Raw genomic sequence first — 21916 nt, 5'->3', positions numbered from 1 at the left:
GAGAGGTAACTCGGGGGGGAGCTGTGGGAGAGGTAACTCGGGGGGGGGAGCTGTGGGAGAGGTAACTCAGGGTGGGGGGGAGGTGTGACAGAGGTAACTCGTGGGGAGCTGTGGGAGAGGTAACACGGGGGGGAGCTGTGAGAGAGGTAACTCTGGATCCTGTTATGTGCCCAGGACCAGCCGCTGTATGAAGTGATACAGGAGGCTTTACAGCGTCACGCCAAGGGGATTAACTTCCGGGAGAGGAACGCAGGGCCGCAGATCGACCGCAACATGAGAGATGAAGGTAGGTGCAGGGCGTATACTCGGTACCATTCTATAGCTGGTGGGGGTGGGGGAATTACAGGTTTATCAATGCCAAAAAATGCGGTTTCTTATTACGGTGGAACCTGTTTTATTTGTTAATTCTGGTGTTTATTTGTATGGACAGATGTGTATCTTTATGTAGCGCTATCCATGTACATAGCGCCGTGGAACAGTAACACACGGGACATAATAACGGGAATAAGCGCGTCCTGCATAAAAGTAACATTTAGGAAAAGGAGTCCCTGCTCCGAGGAGCTTACAATCTAATTGGTTAATAGAAAGAACGTACAGAGACAGTAGGGCGTTCTGGTAAGTGCGTCTGCGGGGGCCAAGGTCGATGTATGAGGTGTAAGTATCTGCCTCGGAGCTTCTCGTGTGCTGCGTTAAGGAGGTGTGTCTGAAAGGTGGAGAGAGGGAGCGAGTCGGGTGTCGAGGGGGAGGGCGTTCCAGGGGTTTATTTTAAAGCAGCAAGGTTTGAATAAAGAGATTTTTGTTTGCTGTACACTGTACAGTTTTTGCCACTTACTCACCTGATGAAAGGTCCGTGTGGGACCTGAAACGTGGTCTTTCCCCTGCTCTTGGCTGTCACATTAAATGGAGAATTGCATTCTGAACGTGTGAGTAGCGCCCTGCTCTGTATCACTGCCCCAGAGGAGACATAGGGGGCTGTGCACTAAGCAGTGATAAGTCGTTTTAAGAGCGCAAAGTGCTTTTAGAACGTGAAGTTCCGCCGAGCGCTATGCACTAAGCCGCGCAAACAGGCACGTTGCGCTCTAAAACGGGCTTTTTCTTGAAATTTTTTCAAAGTCCAACTTTGCTCGTACGATCAGCTGTTTGCACTGAATCCTGCCCTTCTGCGGGATTCACTAAGCAACGCAAACTGATCGTACGTGAAAGTTGCACTGAATAAAGCTCACTAGATAAAGGCAGGTGATAAAAAAAGCTGGACTTAGAAAAAATTCTTTGTTTACCTTTTTGCAGGAGCAAAACCAATACAACAGGCCGACGGGTGTCCCTGGCTGACCCCACAGGGGTCCCCGAGGGAGGCCGGGGGTCGCACGGGTGTCCCCGGCTGACCCCGCGGCCGTCCCGGGGTCCCCGCGGGAGTCCCGGGGTACCCGCGGGCCTGCGGTACCAATGTTGTGCCAACAAAAATACTAAACAATATTTCTAACTAAATACACCCCCTAACACATACAGTACAATAATGTGCAAAATTACTATTATCCAGATGTGGATAATAGATTATTTGCCCATTATTAAACACTGCATTAGCATACCTAAATAAAGTCAATCAAAACAGCAGCCAGCTAGTCCAATGAATACAAGCAGTAGCAACATCAACAATTATTTAATTAAACCATTAACCAATGAAACCAATTAATTCCTAAACCAACTCAAAATGAATAGTAACACTAACCAATCAAACCAATTAATTACAACAACATTAATAAATGTAAACATTAAAAGACAAAGAAATACATTCAAACAATCTCTGAAAGAACCATAAAACGCATTAGCTAACATAATACAACATTAACTACAAACGAACACCAATTGCAAACATTTTATTACATTAAGCATGAAAAAAACAAACAATGACATCCACATAAGAAACTGACATTAAAAAACCAACAGCAATACCAAGCCAGAAATGCCCCCCAAATATTGTCATAATTATGTATTAATCTGTACCCTAAAGTGGTACAGATTAATATATTATCAGTCAATGTGACTCCCCCAAAAAATCAAAAATCACATCCAATGAATAAACTTGTAAAAAAAGACATTTACAAACATTCAATATATTACTTACCATTAGAAGCGGTGGCCCTCCGACTCCCGGGGTAACAGGAAGCTCACGTACCTTGAAGGCCTCCAACAGCATCCGATGCCATCCGCCATGAAGATCCGGATCAGGTACCCAATCTTCTTTTTTCTTTCTTTAATCACCTTCTTCTATCTTCATCTGTCACCATTTCTTGATCTTCTTTATCTTCTATCTTCATCTGTCAATCCAAAAAACCCCATGGTAAATCCCAACCAATGTTGTCTCGTCGTCTTCTTGGGCTCAAATGAGGCGTCACGGCCATTCTGATTGGCTGGTATCATTCCCTTTAAGTGACGTCATGTAAAAAAACCATTTTGAGGCTAAATGTGACGTCACAAGCCCTATTTAAGGCCGTGACGCCTCATTTGAGCCCAAGAAGACGACGAGACAACATCGGTTGGGATTTACCATGGGGTTTTTTGGATTGACAGATGAAGATAGAAGATAAAGAAGATCAAGAAATGGTGACAGATGAAGATAGAAGAAGGTGATTAAAGAAAGAAAAAAGAAAATTTGGGTGCCTGATCCGGATCTTCATGGCGGATGGCATCGGATGCTGTTGGAGGCCTTCAAGGTACGTGAGCTTCCTGTTTCCCCGGGAGTCAGAGGGCCACCGCTTCTAATGGTAAGTAATATATAGAATGTTTGTAAATGTCTTTTTTACAGGTTTTTTCATTGGATGTGATTGTTGATTTTTTGGGGGAGGCACATTGACTGATAATATATTAATCTGTACCACTTTAGAGTACAGATTAATACATTATTATGACAATATTTGGGGGGCACTTCTGGCTTGGTATTGCTGTTGGTTTTTTTATAGAGGAAATCAGGGGAGCATCATTACCTATAGGAAAAAATAAATACAACCATAGTGCAAAACGTAATAACAAAATACACTAAAATGGCAGATCTCTCTCAAGAGAAAAAAGACGCTAGATGGTAACACTGTAACCACAGGCTAGCGGCAAGGAGCAGGAGGAAAGTGCGTCCAGGACAGAGACACAGAGTCAAAAGATAAAATGCCAAACTTTATCCGACAATGATAAAATTGGAGGCTTACGAGATATCAGATGTTTAACAGCATTGGTGTATGGTAAAGTTGTTCGCCGAGTCGCGTTCTCGGAATCCCCGTACACTGCTGCCGCATCCACCGATCTCCGACCTCCAACCTGCTGGAGCCGATACGTCACATCCGGTTCTTTCAAATCGTATGGAAGACGCCACCGGAGCTTCCCAGCAGTCTCTCCCTCTGGATCTAACACTGGGGGGTTACGCTCTATGCATTTCGCCGTGCGTGATGACGGCTTCGTCAGGAGTAACTCTAACCCCAAATCGGATACTTTATATACCCTTCTGACTTCAAATGACCTTTCCTCCTATTGGTCAAATTGTCACATCTCTGAATAATTGGGTAATTGGCCACATAAGCTCTCCCACTAATTTAAGAGGTATCACAGCAGTGTTATACATATCAATTAAAATACAGCCTATATTCTTTAATACACATAGCTAATAAAAATTACATAAAACACCATTGTTTAAAAAATGCTTCTCAGTACAACAGAAAATCTAAACTATTGCACCAATTGCACATAAAATATAAAATACAAATATCATCTTAAATTTTAAATTTTAAATGAAACACAATTATTTCCCCATTTGTTTCCCTAATCATATAGAGGTTGGCGATTGATGCATCTCAAAAACAAGAAAAAAACTTAATTAGTACACAGATTATAACACAACCAATGTACATTATGAGTATTCTTATTTGAGCTGACTTCGTATATCATGAGCATAATATTTAAACATTACCATGCTCACAAAAAAGCATTTAATTCGAAATCTATGTTCAAACCCAAAGGTACAAGTGATTTTAGTGTAAAGGTCCAGTATAACACTCATTGCACTTTATGTTGTATATTATTATAGTATCACTTTAATCACTGCATGTTTGTTTATAAGTGTTGAGCGCCATCTAGTGTCTTTTGTGTATAGTGTTGGTTTTTTTATGTCAGTTTCTTATGTGGATGTCATTGTTTGTTTTTTTCATGCGTAATGTAATAAAATGTTTGCGATTGGTGTTCGTTTGAAGTTAATGGTGTATTATGTTAGCTAATGCGTTTTATGGTTCTTTCAGAGATTGTTTGAATGTATTTCTTTGTCTTTTAATGTTTACATTTATTAATGTTGTTGTAATTAATTGGTTTGATTGGTTAGTGTTACTATTCATTTTGAGTTGGTTTAGGAATTAATTGGTTTCATTGGTTAATGGTTTAATTAAATAATTGTTGATGTTGTTACTGCTTGTATTCATTGGATTAGCTGGCTGCTGTTTTTATTGACTTTATTTAGGTATGCTAATGCAGTGTTTAATAATGGGCAAATAATCTATTATCCATATCTGGATAATAGTAATTTTGCACATTATTGTACTGTATGTGTTGGGGGGAGGGGGGTCATGTATTGATGTTTTGTTAATTATTTTTTTAATATACATTTTAATTATATTGTAGATGTGCAGGGGGTCTCCGGAGCTGACCCGTGTTGGTTTCAGGTCCGAGGACCCCCTACTTCAGGAGATACAGGCCCCGTTATGGGGTGCCGGTATCCCCTGCACTTTAAAGCGTCCGCGTCACGTGACCGGGACATTGAAATTCTGCAGGGGATACCGGCACCCCATAACGGGGCCTGTATCTCCTGAAGTAGGGGGTCCTCGCACCTGAAACCAATGCTGTTCAGCTCCGGAGACCCCCTGCTCATGTACACTATAATTAAAATGTATTTATTTAGTGTACGATCGCCTGTAACACTCTTGAATGGAGATGGCAAATCTCCATGCAAATGTTACATGCGGCTTTTTTTTCTATCAGCTAGCGTAAGGGAAGTTTCAGTGCGCTAGCAGAGGGAAAATACATTGCACGCACGATAAGCCAATTTTGGGTACGTCCGATAAAAAATGGGCTGAGGGCCTTAGTGAATCGTGTGCAGACACAGTTTGTGTGTTGTGTTGGCGGCACACACAGGTTCCTCCTCCTCGCCTGGCACTGTTTCCTGCCCTGTGCAGACACAGTTTGTGTGTTGTGTGTGTTGGCTGCACACGCAGGTTTCTCCTCCTCGCCTGGCACTGTTTCCTGCCCTGTGCAGACACAGTTTGTGTGTTGTGTGTGTTGGCTGCACACGCAGGTTTCTCCTCCTCGCCTGGCACTGTTTCCTGCCCTGTGCAGACATAGTTTGTGTGTTGTGTTGGCTGCACACACAGGTTTCGCCTCCTCGCCTGGCACTGTTTCCTGCCCTGTGCAGACACAGTTTGTGAGTTGTGTTGGCTGCACACACAGGTTTCGCCTCCTCGCCTGACACCGTTTCCTGCACTTTGGAATTGTCACTTTTATAAACACCATAACTTATATACTGTGTGGAAACCTACCCCAGCTTCACATTGCAAAGCCGGTATAACCACCCTCACACTGAAACCCAAAAGGTAGAAACAACTGTCCATGAGTAGGGTTACTGGCTCTGCACTTCTTTAACCCAGGCTGAAAATGGTGTAATGCGGCAGGCATAAGCTTATAGGGGATCCATGTTAAAATGGATTAGACGCAAAAGATGACACACTGTAAGTGCTCATTTGCATGTTATTACCCAGAATCCCTGGCTGCAGTGAAAGCACTGTATGCCATGAGATAATGGGGAATGGCAGGGTTGCAGACCTGTGTGAGACGTGTGAATGGGCTCACACAATATCACCATCATTCCCCTACTCATACAGTATCACTATCATTACTAGCACACGGAATAACATCACCATCATTTCCCTACTCGTACAGTATCACTATCATTACTAGCACAAGGAATAACATCACCATCATTTCCCTACTCATACAGTATCACTATCATTACTAGCACACGGAATAACATCACCATCATTTCCCTACTCGTACAGTATCACTATCATTACTAGCACACGGAATAACATCACCATCATTTCCCTACTCGTACCGTATCACTATCATTACTAGCACACGCAATAACATCACCATCATTTCCCTACTCGTACAGTATCACTATCATTACTAGCACACGGAATAACATCACCATCATTCCCCTACTCATACAGTATCACTATCATTACTAGCACACGGAATAACATCACCATCATTCCCTACTCGTACAGTATCACTATCATTACTAGCACACGCAATAACATCACCATCATTTCCCTACTCATACAGTATCACTATCATTACTAGCACATGGAATAACATCACCATCATTCCCTACTCGTACAGTATCACTATCGTTACTAGTACACGGAATAACATCACCATCATTTCCCTACTCATACAGTATCACTATCATTAGTAGCACACGGAATAACATCACCATCATTTCCCTACTCGTACAGTATCACTATCATTACTAGCACACGGAATAACATCACCATCATTCCCCTACTCGTACAGTATCACTATCATTACTAGCACACAGAATAACATCACCATCATTCCCCTACTCATACAGTATCACTATCATTACTAGCACACGGAATAACATCACCATCATTTCCCTACTCGTACAGTATCACTATCATTACTAGCACACGGAATAACATCACCATCATTTCCCTACTCATACAGTATCACTATCATTACTAGCACACGGAATAACATCACCATCATTTCTCTACTCGTACAGTATCACTATCATTACTAGCACACAGAATAACATCACCATCATTCCCTACTCGTACAGTATCACTATCATTACTAGCACAAGGAATAACACCACCATCATTTCCCTACTCATACAGTATCACTATCATTACTAGCACACGGATTAACATCACCATCATTTCTCTACTCGTACAGTATCACTATCATTACTAGCACACGGAATAACATCACCATCATTTCCCTACTCATACAGTATCACTATCATTACTAGCACACGGAATAACATCACCATCATTTCTCTACTCGTACAGTATCACTATCATTACTAGCACACGGAATAACATCACCATCATTTCCCTACTCATACAGTATCACTATCATTACTAGCACACGGAATAACATCACCATCATTTCCCTACTCATACAGTATCACTATCATTACTAGCACACGGAATAACATCTCCATCATTTCCCTACTCATACAGTATCACTATCATTACTAGCACACGGAATAACATCACCATCATTCCCCTACTCATACAGTATCACTATCTTTACTAGCACACGGAATAACATCACCATCATTTCCCTACTCGTACAGTATCACTATCATTACTAGCACACGGAAAAACATCACCATCATTTCCCTACTCGTACAGTATCACTATCATTACTAGCACACGGAATAACATCACCATCATTTCCCTACTCGTACAGTATCACTATCATTACTAGCACACGGAATAACATCACCATCATTCCCTACTCGTACAGTATCACTATCATTACTAGCACACGCAATAACATCACCATCATTTCCCTACTCGTGCAGTATCACTATCATTACTAGCACACGGAATAACATCACCATCATTTCTCTACTCGTACAGTATCACTATCATTACTAGAACACAGAATAACATCACCACCATTCCCAACTCGTACAGTATCACTATCATTACTAGCACATGGAATAACACCAACATCATTTCCCTACTCATACAGTATCACTATCATTACTAGCACACGGAATAACATCACCATCATTTCTCTACTCGTACAGTATCACTATCATTACTAGCACACGGAATAACATCACCATCACTTCCCTACTCATACAGTATCACTATCATTACTAGCACACGGAATAACATCACCATCATTTCTCTACTCGTACAGTATCACTATCATTACTAGCACACGGAATAACATCACCATCATTTCTCTACTCGTACAGTATCACTATCATTACTAGCACACGGAATAACATGACCATCATTTCCCTACTCATACAGTATCACTATCATTACTAGCACACGGAATAACACCACCATCATTTCCCTACTCATACAGTATCCCTATCATTACTAGCACACGGAATAACATCACCATCATTTCCCTACTCATACAGTATCACTATCATTACTAGCACACGGAATAACATCACCATCATTTCTCTACTCGTACAGTATCACTATCATTACTAGCACACGGAATAAAATCACCATCATTTCCCTACTCATACAGTATCACTATCATTACTAGCACACGGAATAACATCACCATCATTTCCCTACTCATACAGTATCACTATCATTACTAGCACACGGAATAACATCTCCATCATTTCCCTACTCATACAGTATCACTATCATTACTAGCACACGGAATAACATCACCATCATTCCCCTACTCATACAGTATCACTATCTTTACTAGCACACGGAATAACATCACCATCATTTCCCTACTCGTACAGTATCACTATCATTACTAGCACACGGAATAACATCACCATCATTTCCCTACTCGTACAGTATCACTATCATTACTAGCACACGGAATAACATCACCATCATTTCCCTACTCGTACAGTATCACTATCATTACTAGCACACGGAATAACATCACCATCATTCCCTACTCGTACAGTATCACTATCATTACTAGCACACGGAATAACATCACCATCATTTCTCTACTCGTACAGTATCACTATCATTACTAGAACACAGAATAACATCACCACCATTCCCAACTCGTACAGTATCACTATCATTACTAGCACATGGAATAACACCAACATCATTTCCCTACTCATACAGTATCACTATCATTACTAGCACACGGAATAACATCACCATCATTTCTCTACTCGTACAGTATCACTATCATTACTAGCACACGGAATAACATCACCATCACTTCCCTACTCATACAGTATCACTATCATTACTAGCACACGGAATAACATCACCATCATTTCTCTACTCGTACAGTATCACTATCATTACTAGCACACGGAATAACATCACCATCATTTCTCTACTCGTACAGTATCACTATCATTACTAGCACACGGAATAACATCACCATCATTTCCCTACTCATACAGTATCACTATCATTACTAGCACACGGAATAACACCACCATCATTTCCCTACTCATACAGTATCACTATCATTACTAGCACACGGAATAACATCTCCATCATTTCCCTACTCATACAGTATCACTATCATTACTAGCACACGGAATAACATCACCATCATTTCCCTACTCGTACAGTATCACTATCATTACTAGCACACGGAATAACATCACCATCATTTCTCTACTCGTACAGTATCACTATCATTACTAGCACACGGAATAACATCACCATCATTCCCTACTCGTACAGTATCACTATCATTACTAACACACGGAATAACATCACCATCATTTCCCTACTCGTACAGTATCACTATCATTACTAGCACACGGAATAACATCACCATCATTTCCCTACTCGTACAGTATCACTATCATTACTAGCACACGGAATAACATCACCATTATTTCTCTACTCGTACAGTATCACTATCATTACTAGCACACGGAATAACATCACCATAATTTCCCTACTCATACAGTATCACTATCATTACTAGCACACGGAATAACACCACCATCATTTCCCTACTCATACAGTATCACTATCATTACTAGCACACGGAATAACATCTCCATCATTTCCCTACTCATACAGTATCACTATCATTACTAGCACACGGAATAACATCACCATCATTTCCCTACTCGTACAGTATCACTATCATTACTAGCACACGGAATAACATCACCATCATTTCTCTACTCGTACAGTATCACTATCATTACTAGCACACGGAATAACATCACCATCATTCCCTACTCGTACAGTATCACTATCATTACTAGCACACGGAATAACATCACCATCATTTCCCTACTCGTACAGTATCACTATCATTACTAGCACACGGAATAACATCACCATCATTTCCCTACTCGTACAGTATCACTATCATTACTAGCACACGGAATAACATCACCATCATTTCCCTACTCATACAGTATCACTATCATTACTAGCACACGGAATAACATCACCATTATTTCTCTACTCATACAGTATCACTATCATTACTAGCACACAGAATAACGTCACCATCATTCCCTACTCGTACAGTATCACTATCATTACTAGCACACGGAATAACATCTCCATCATTTCCCTACTCATACAGTATCACTATCATTACTAGCACACGGAATAACATCACCATCATTCCCTACTCGTACAGTATCACTATCATTACTAGCACACGGAATAACATCACCATCATTTCCCTACTCATACAGTATCACTATCATTACTAGCACACGGAATAACATCACCATTATTTCTCTACTCATACAGTATCACTATCATTACTAGCACACAGAATAACGTCACCATCATTCCCTACTCGTACAGTATCACTATCATTACTAGCACACGGAATAACACCACCATCATTTCCCTACTCGTACAGTATCACTATCATTACTAGCACACGGAATAACATCACCATCATTTCCCTACTCATACAGTATCACTATCATTACTAGCACACGGAATAACATCAGCATCATTTCCCTACTCGTACAGTATCACTATCATTACTAGCACACGGAATAACATCACCATCATTCCCCTACTCATACAGTATCACTATCATTACTAGCACACGGAATAACATCACCATCATTTCTCTTCTCGTACAGTATCACTATCATTACTAGCACACGCAATAACATCAGCATCATTTCCCTACTCGTACAGTATCACTATCATTACTAGCACACGGAATAACATCACCATCATTCCCCTACTCATACAGTATCACTATCATTACTAGCACACGGAATAACATCACCATCATTTCTCTTCTCGTACAGTATCACTATCATTACTAGCACACGGAATAACACCACCATCAGTTCCCTACTCGTACAGTATCACTATCATTACTAGCACACGGAATAACATCACCATCATTTCCCTACTCGTACAGTATCACTATCATTACTAGCACACGGAATAACATCACCATCATTTCCCTACTCGTACAGTATCACTATCATTACTAGCACACGGAATAACATCACCATCATTTCCCTACTCGTACAGTATCACTATCATTACTAGCACACGGAATAACATCACCATCATTTCCCTACTCGTACAGTATCACTATCATTACTAGCACACGGAATAACATCACCATCATTTCCCTACTCATACAGTATCACTATCATTTCTAGCACACGGAATAACACCACCATCATTTCCCTACTCATACAGTATCACTATCATTACTAGCACACGGAATAACATCACCATCACTTCCCTACTCATACAGTATCACTATCATTACTAGCACACGGAATAACATCACCATCATTTCTCTACTCATACAGTATCACTATCATTACTAGCACACAGAATAACATCACCATCATTTCCCTGATCATACAGTATCACTATCATTACTAGCACACAGAATAACATCACCATCATGTCTCTACTCGTACAGTATCACTATCATTACTAGCACACAGAATAACATCACCATCATTCCCTACTCGTACAGTATCACTATCATTACTAGCACACGGAATAACATCACCATCATTTCCCTACTCGTACAGTATCACTATCATTACTAGCACACGGAATAACATCACCATCATTTCCCTACTCGTACAGTATCACTATCATTACTAGCACACGGAATAACATCACCATCATTTCCCTACTCGTACAGTATCACTATCATTACTAGCACACGCAATAACATCAGCATCATTTCCCTACTCGTACAGTATCACTATCATTACTAGCACACGGAATAACATCACCATCATTCCCCTACTCATACAGTATCACTATCATTACTAGCACACGGAATAACATCACCATCATTTCTCTTCTCGTACAGTATCACTATCATTACTAGCACACGGAATAACACCACCATCATTTCCCTACTCATACAGTATCACTATCATTACTAGCACACGGAATAACATCACCATCATTTCCCTACTCGTACAGTATCACTATCATTACTAGCACACGGAATAACATCACCATCATTTCTCTACTCGTACAGTATCACTATCATTACTAGCACACGGAATAACATCACCATCATTTCTCTACTCGTACAGTATCACTATCATTACTAGCACACGGAATAACATCACCATCATTTCTCTACTCGTACAGTATCACTATCATTACTAGCACACGGAATAACATCACCATCATTCCCTACTCGTACAGTATCACTATCATTACTAGCACACGCAATAACATCACCATCATTTCCCTACTCGTGCAGTATCACTATCATTACTAGCACACGGAATAACATCACCATCATTTCTCTACTCGTACAGTATCACTATCATTACTAGAACACAGAATAACATCACCACCATTCCCAACTCGTACAGTATCACTATCATTACTAGCACATGGAATAACACCAACATCATTTCCCTACTCATACAGTATCACTATCATTACTAGCACACGGAATAACATCACCATCATTTCTCTACTCGTACAGTATCACTATCATTACTAGCACACGGAATAACATCACCATCACTTCCCTACTCATACAGTATCACTATCATTACTAGCACACGGAATAACATCACCATCATTTCTCTACTCGTACAGTATCACTATCATTACTAGCACACGGAATAACATCACCATCATTTCTCTACTCGTACAGTATCACTATCATTACTAGCACACGGAATAACATGACCATCATTTCCCTACTCATACAGTATCACTATCATTACTAGCACACGGAATAACACCACCATCATTTCCCTACTCATACAGTATCCCTATCATTACTAGCACACGGAATAACATCACCATCATTTCCCTACTCATACAGTATCACTATCATTACTAGCACACGGAATAACATCACCATCATTTCTCTACTCGTACAGTATCACTATCATTACTAGCACACGGAATAAAATCACCATCATTTCCCTACTCATACAGTATCACTATCATTACTAGCACACGGAATAACATCACCATCATTTCCCTACTCATACAGTATCACTATCATTACTAGCACACGGAATAACATCTCCATCATTTCCCTACTCATACAGTATCACTATCATTACTAGCACACGGAATAACATCACCGTCATTCCCCTACTCATACAGTATCACTATCTTTACTAGCACACGGAATAACATCACCATCATTTCCCTACTCGTACAGTATCACTATCATTACTAGCACACGGAATAACATCACCATCATTTCCCTACTCGTACAGTATCACTATCATTACTAGCACACGGAATAACATCACCATCATTTCCCTACTCGTACAGTATCACTATCATTACTAGCACACGGAATAACATCACCATCATTCCCTACTCGTACAGTATCACTATCATTACTAGCACACGGAATAACATCACCATCATTTCTCTACTCGTACAGTATCACTATCATTACTAGAACACAGAATAACATCACCACCATTCCCAACTCGTACAGTATCACTATCATTACTAGCACATGGAATAACACCAACATCATTTCCCTACTCATACAGTATCACTATCATTACTAGCACACGGAATAACATCACCATCATTTCTCTACTCGTACAGTATCACTATCATTACTAGCACACGGAATAACATCACCATCACTTCCCTACTCATACAGTATCACTATCATTACTAGCACACGGAATAACATCACCATCATTTCTCTACTCATACAGTATCACTATCATTACTAGCACACGGAATAACATCACCATCATTTCCCTACTCGTACAGTATCACTATCATTACTAGCACACGGAATAACATCACCATCATTTCTCTACTCGTACAGTATCACTATCATTACTAGCACACGGAATAACATCACCATCATTCCCTACTCGTACAGTATCACTATCATTACTAACACACGGAATAACATCACCATCATTTCCCTACTCGTACAGTATCACTATCATTACTAGCACACGGAATAACATCACCATCATTTCCCTACTCGTACAGTATCACTATCATTACTAGCACACGGAATAACATCACCATTATTTCTCTACTCGTACAGTATCACTATCATTACTAGCACACGGAATAACATCACCATAATTTCCCTACTCATACAGTATCACTATCATTACTAGCACACGGAATAACACCACCATCATTTCCCTACTCATACAGTATCACTATCATTACTAGCACACGGAATAACATCTCCATCATTTCCCTACTCATACAGTATCACTATCATTACTAGCACACGGAATAACATCACCATCATTTCCCTACTCGTACAGTATCACTATCATTACTAGCACACGGAATAACATCACCATCATTTCTCTACTCGTACAGTATCACTATCATTACTAGCACACGGAATAACATCACCATCATTCCCTACTCGTACAGTATCACTATCATTACTAGCACACGGAATAACATCACCATCATTTCCCTACTCGTACAGTATCACTATCATTACTAGCACACGGAATAACATCACCATCATTTCCCTACTCGTACAGTATCACTATCATTACTAGCACACGGAATAACATCACCATCATTTCCCTACTCATACAGTATCACTATCATTACTAGCACACGGAATAACATCACCATTATTTCTCTACTCATACAGTATCACTATCATTACTAGCACACAGAATAACGTCACCATCATTCCCTACTCGTACAGTATCACTATCATTACTAGCACACGGAATAACATCTCCATCATTTCCCTACTCATACAGTATCACTATCATTACTAGCACACAGAATAACATCACCATCATTCCCTACTCGTACAGTATCACTATCATTACTAGCACACGGAATAACATCACCATCATTTCCCTACTCATACAGTATCACTATCATTACTAGCACACGGAATAACATCACCATTATTTCTCTACTCATACAGTATCACTATCATTACTAGCACACAGAATAACGTCACCATCATTCCCTACTCGTACAGTATCACTATCATTACTAGCACACGGAATAACACCACCATCATTTCCCTACTCGTACAGTATCACTATCATTACTAGCACACGGAATAACATCACCATCATTTCCCTACTCATACAGTATCACTATCATTACTAGCACACGGAATAACATCAGCATCATTTCCCTACTCGTACAGTATCACTATCATTACTAGCACACGGAATAACATCACCATCATTCCCCTACTCATACAGTATCACTATCATTACTAGCACACGGAATAACATCACCATCATTTCTCTTCTCGTACAGTATCACTATCATTACTAGCACACGCAATAACATCAGCATCATTTCCCTACTCGTACAGTATCACTATCATTACTAGCACACGGAATAACATCACCATCATTCCCCTACTCATACAGTATCACTATCATTACTAGCACACGGAATAACATCACCATCATTTCTCTTCTCGTACAGTATCACTATCATTACTAGCACACGGAATAACACCACCATCAGTTCCCTACTCGTACAGTATCACTATCATTACTAGCACACGGAATAACATCACCATCATTTCCCTACTCGTACAGTATCACTATCATTACTAGCACACGGAATAACATCACCATCATTTCCCTACTCGTACAGTATCACTATCATTACTAGCACACGGAATAACATCACCATCATTTCCCTACTCGTACAGTATCACTATCATTACTAGCACACGGAATAACATCACCATCATTTCCCTACTCGTACAGTATCACTATCATTACTAGCACACGGAATAACATCACCATCATTTCCCTACTCATACAGTATCACTATCATTTCTAGCACACGGAATAACACCACCATCATTTCCCTACTCATACAGTATCACTATCATTACTAGCACACGGAATAACATCACCATCACTTCCCTACTCATACAGTATCACTATCATTACTAGCACACGGAATAACATCACCATCATTTCTCTACTCATACAGTATCACTATCATTACTAGCACACAGAATAACATCACCATCATTTCCCTGATCATACAGTATCACTATCATTACTAGCACACAGAATAACATCACCATCATGTCTCTACTCGTACAGTATCACTATCATTACTAGCACACAGAATAACATCACCATCATTCCCTACTCGTACAGTATCACTATCATTACTAGCACACGGAATAACATCACCATCATTTCCCTACTCGTACAGTATCACTATCATTACTAGCACACGGAATAACATCACCATCATTTCCCTACTCGTACAGTATCACTATCATTACTAGCACACGGAATAACATCACCATCATTTCCCTACTCGTACAGTATCACTATCATTACTAGCACACGCAATAACATCAGCATCATTTCCCTACTCGTACAGTATCACTATCATTACTAGCACACGGAATAACATCACCATCATTCCCCTACTCATACAGTATCACTATCATTACTAGCACACGGAATAACATCACCATCATTTCTCTTCTCGTACAGTATCACTATCATTACTAGCACACGGAATAACACCACCATCATTTCCCTACTCATACAGTATCACTATCATTACTAGCACACGGAATAACATCACCATCATTTCCCTACTCGTACAGTATCACTATCATTACTAGCACACGGAATAACATCACCATCATTTCTCTACTCGTACAGTATCACTATCATTACTAGCACACGGAATAACATCACCATCATTTCTCTACTCGTACAGTATCACTATCATTACTAGCACACGGAATAACATCACCATCATTTCTCTACTCGTACAGTATCACTATCATTACTAGCACACGGAATAACATCACCATCATTCCCTACTCGTACAGTATCACTATCATTACTAGCACACGGAATAACATCACCATCATTCCTCTACTCATACAGTATCACTATCATTACTAGCACACGGAATAACATCACCATCATTCCCTACTCGTACAGTATCACTATCATTACTAGCACACGGAATAACATCTCCATCATTTCCCTACTCGAACAGTATCACTATCATTACTAGCACACGGAATAACATCACCATCATTTCCCTACTCATACAGTATCACTATCATTACTAGCACACGGAATAACATCACCATCATTTCCCTACTCATACAGTATCACTATCATTACTAGCACACAGAATAACATCACCATCATTTCCCTGATCATACAGTATCACTATCATTACTAGCACACAGAATAACATCACCATCATGTCTCTACTCGTACAGTATCACTATCATTACTAGCACACGGAATAACATCACCATCATTCCCTACTCGTACAGTATCACTATCATTACTAGCACACGGAATAACATCTCCATCATTTCCCTACTCGTACAGTATCACTATCATTACTAGCACACCTAATAACATCACCATCATTTCCCTACTCATACAGTATCACTATCATTACTAGCACACGGAATAACATCACCATCATTTCTCTACTCGTACAGTATCACTATCATTACTAGCACACAGAATAACATCACCATCATTTCCCTGATCATACAGTATCACTATCATTACTAGCACACAGAATAACATCACCATCATGTCTCTACTCGTACAGTATCACTATCATTACTAGCACACAGAATAACATCACCATCATTCCCTACTCGTACAGTATCACTATCATTACTAGCACACGGAATAACATCACCATCATTTCCCTACTCGTACAGTATCACTATCATTACTAGCACACGGAATAACATCACCATCATTTCCCTAATCGTACAGTATCACTATCATTACTAGCATACGGAATAACATCACCATCATTTCCCTACTCGTACAGTATCACTATCATTACTAGCACACGCAATAACATCAGCATCATTTCCCTACTCGTACAGTATCACTATCATTACTAGCACACGGAATAACATCACCATCATTCCCCTACTCATACAGTATCACTATCATTACTAGTACACGGAATAACATCACCATCATTTCTCTTCTCGTACAGTATCACTATCATTACTAGCACACGGAATAACACCACCATCATTTCCCTACTCATACAGTATCACTATCATTACTAGCACACGGAATAACATCACCATCATTTCCCTACTCGTACAGTATCACTATCATTACTAGCACACGGAATAACATCACCATCATTTCTCTACTCGTACAGTATCACTATCATTACTAGCACACGGAATAACATCAGCATCATTTCCCTACTCGTACAGTATCACTATCATTACTAGCACACGGAATAACATCACCATCATTCCCCTACTCATACAGTATCACTATCATTACTAGCACACGGAATAACATCACCATCATTTCTCTTCTCGTACAGTATCACTATCATTACTAGCACACGCAATAACATCAGCATCATTTCCCTACTCGTACAGTATCACTATCATTACTAGCACACGGAATAACATCACCATCATTCCCCTACTCATACAGTATCACTATCATTACTAGCACACGGAATAACATCACCATCATTTCTCTTCTCGTACAGTATCACTATCATTACTAGCACACGGAATAACACCACCATCAGTTCCCTACTCGTACAGTATCACTATCATTACTAGCACACGGAATAACATCACCATCATTTCCCTACTCGTACAGTATCACTATCATTACTAGCACACGGAATAACATCACCATCATTTCCCTACTCGTACAGTATCACTATCATTACTAGCACACGGAATAACATCACCATCATTTCCCTACTCGTACAGTATCACTATCATTACTAGCACACGGAATAACATCACCATCATTTCCCTACTCGTACAGTATCACTATCATTACTAGCACACGGAATAACATCACCATCATTCCCCTACTCATACAGTATCACTATCATTACTAGCACACGGAATAACATCACCATCATTTCTCTTCTCGTACAGTATCACTATCATTACTAGCACACGCAATAACATCAGCATCATTTCCCTACTCGTACAGTATCACTATCATTACTAGCACACGGAATAACATCACCATCATTCCCCTACTCATACAGTATCACTATCATTACTAGCACACGGAATAACATCACCATCATTTCTCTTCTCGTACAGTATCACTATCATTACTAGCACACGGAATAACACCACCATCAGTTCCCTACTCGTACAGTATCACTATCATTACTAGCACACGGAATAACATCACCATCATTTCCCTACTCGTACAGTATCACTATCATTACTAGCACACGGAATAACATCACCATCATTTCCCTACTCGTACAGTATCACTATCATTACTAGCACACGGAATAACATCACCATCATTTCCCTACTCGTACAGTATCACTATCATTACTAGCACACGGAATAACATCACCATCATTTCCCTACTCGTACAGTATCACTATCATTACTAGCACACGGAATAACATCACCATCATTTCCCTACTCATACAGTATCACTATCATTTCTAGCACACGGAATAACACCACCATCATTTCCCTACTCATACAGTATCACTATCATTACTAGCACACGGAATAACATCACCATCACTTCCCTACTCATACAGTATCACTATCATTACTAGCACACGGAATAACATCACCATCATTTCTCTACTCATACAGTATCACTATCATTACTAGCACACAGAATAACATCACCATCATTTCCCTGATCATACAGTATCACTATCATTACTAGCACACAGAATAACATCACCATCATGTCTCTACTCGTACAGTATCACTATCATTACTAGCACACAGAATAACATCACCATCATTCCCTACTCGTACAGTATCACTATCATTACTAGCACACGGAATAACATCACCATCATTTCCCTACTTGTACAGTATCACTATCATTACTAGCACACGGAATAACATCACCATCATTTCCCTACTCGTACAGTATCACTATCATTACTAGCACACGGAATAACATCACCATCATTTCCCTACTCGTACAGTATCACTATCATTACTAGCACACGCAATAACATCAGCATCATTTCCCTACTCGTACAGTATCACTATCATTACTAGCACACGGAATAACATCACCATCATTCCCCTACTCATACAGTATCACTATCATTACTAGCACACGGAATAACATCACCATCATTTCTCTTCTCGTACAGTATCACTATCATTACTAGCACACGGAATAACACCACCATCATTTCCCTACTCATACAGTATCACTATCATTACTAGCACACGGAATAACATCACCATCATTTCCCTACTCGTACAGTATCACTATCATTACTAGCACACGGAATAACATCACCATCATTTCTCTACTCGTACAGTATCACTATCATTACTAGCACACGGAATAACATCACCATCATTTCTCTACTCGTACAGTATCACTATCATTACTAGCACACGGAATAACATCACCATCATTCCCTACTCGTACAGTATCACTATCATTACTAGCACACGGAATAACATCACCATCATTCCTCTACTCATACAGTATCACTATCATTACTAGCACACGGAATAACATCACCATCATTCCCTACTCGTACAGTATCACTATCATTACTAGCACACGGAATAACATCTCCATCATTTCCCTACTCGAACAGTATCACTATCATTACTAGCACACGGAATAACATCACCATCATTTCCCTACTCATACAGTATCACTATCATTACTAGCACACGGAATAACATCACCATCATTTCCCTACTCATACAGTATCACTATCATTACTAGCACACAGAATAACATCACCATCATTTCCCTGATCATACAGTATCACTATCATTACTAGCACACAGAATAACATCACCATCATGTCTCTACTCGTACAGTATCACTATCATTACTAGCACACGGAATAACATCACCATCATTCCCTACTCGTACAGTATCACTATCATTACTAGCACACGGAATAACATCTCCATCATTTCCCTACTCGTACAGTATCACTATCATTACTAGCACACCTAATAACATCACCATCATTTCCCTACTCATACAGTATCACTATCATTACTAGCACATGGAATAACATCACCATCATTTCTCTACTCGTACAGTATCACTATCATTACTAGCACACAGAATAACATCACCATCATTTCCCTGATCATACAGTATCACTATCATTACTAGCACACAGAATAACATCACCATCATGTCTCTACTCGTACAGTATCACTATCATTACTAGCACACAGAATAACATCACCATCATTCCCTACTCGTACAGTATCACTATCATTACTAGCACACGGAATAACATCACCATCATTTCCCTACTCGTACAGTATCACTATCATTACTAGCACACGGAATAACATCACCATCATTTCCCTAATCGTACAGTATCACTATCATTACTAGCATACGGAATAACATCACCATCATTTCCCTACTCGTACAGTGTCACTATCATTACTAGCACACGCAATAACATCAGCATCATTTCCCTACTCGTACAGTATCACTATCATTACTAGCACACGGAATAACATCACCATCATTCCCCTACTCATACAGTATCACTATCATTACTAGCACACGGAATAACATCACCATCATTTCTCTTCTCGTACAGTATCACTATCATTACTAGCACACGGAATAACACCACCATCATTTCCCTACTCATACAGTATCACTATCATTACTAGCACACGGAATAACATC

The 21916-nt window shown here is 39.8% G+C and overlaps 1 protein-coding gene across 4 annotated transcripts in view; it reads left to right on the top strand.

The window, feature by feature from the left end:
* Positions 1–21916, top strand: part of AGL (amylo-alpha-1,6-glucosidase and 4-alpha-glucanotransferase) — a 340722-nt gene that overhangs the window by 289650 nt on the left and 29156 nt on the right. For all 4 annotated transcript variants that reach the window (XM_075617125.1, XM_075617126.1, XM_075617123.1 and 1 more), the window contains exon 27: positions 175–286. In XM_075617125.1, coding sequence (XP_075473240.1) covers positions 175–286 — 112 coding nt within the window. The remainder of the gene's footprint in view (positions 1–174; positions 287–21916) is intronic.

The sequence above is a fragment of the Ascaphus truei genome, chromosome 10 (genome assembly GCF_040206685.1).
Source record: "Ascaphus truei isolate aAscTru1 chromosome 10, aAscTru1.hap1, whole genome shotgun sequence".
In the NCBI taxonomy this organism is placed as follows: Eukaryota; Metazoa; Chordata; class Amphibia; order Anura; family Ascaphidae; genus Ascaphus; species Ascaphus truei.
The sequence above is the reverse complement of the archived record's forward strand: the minus strand, read 5'-3'. Positions and strand labels throughout refer to the sequence as shown.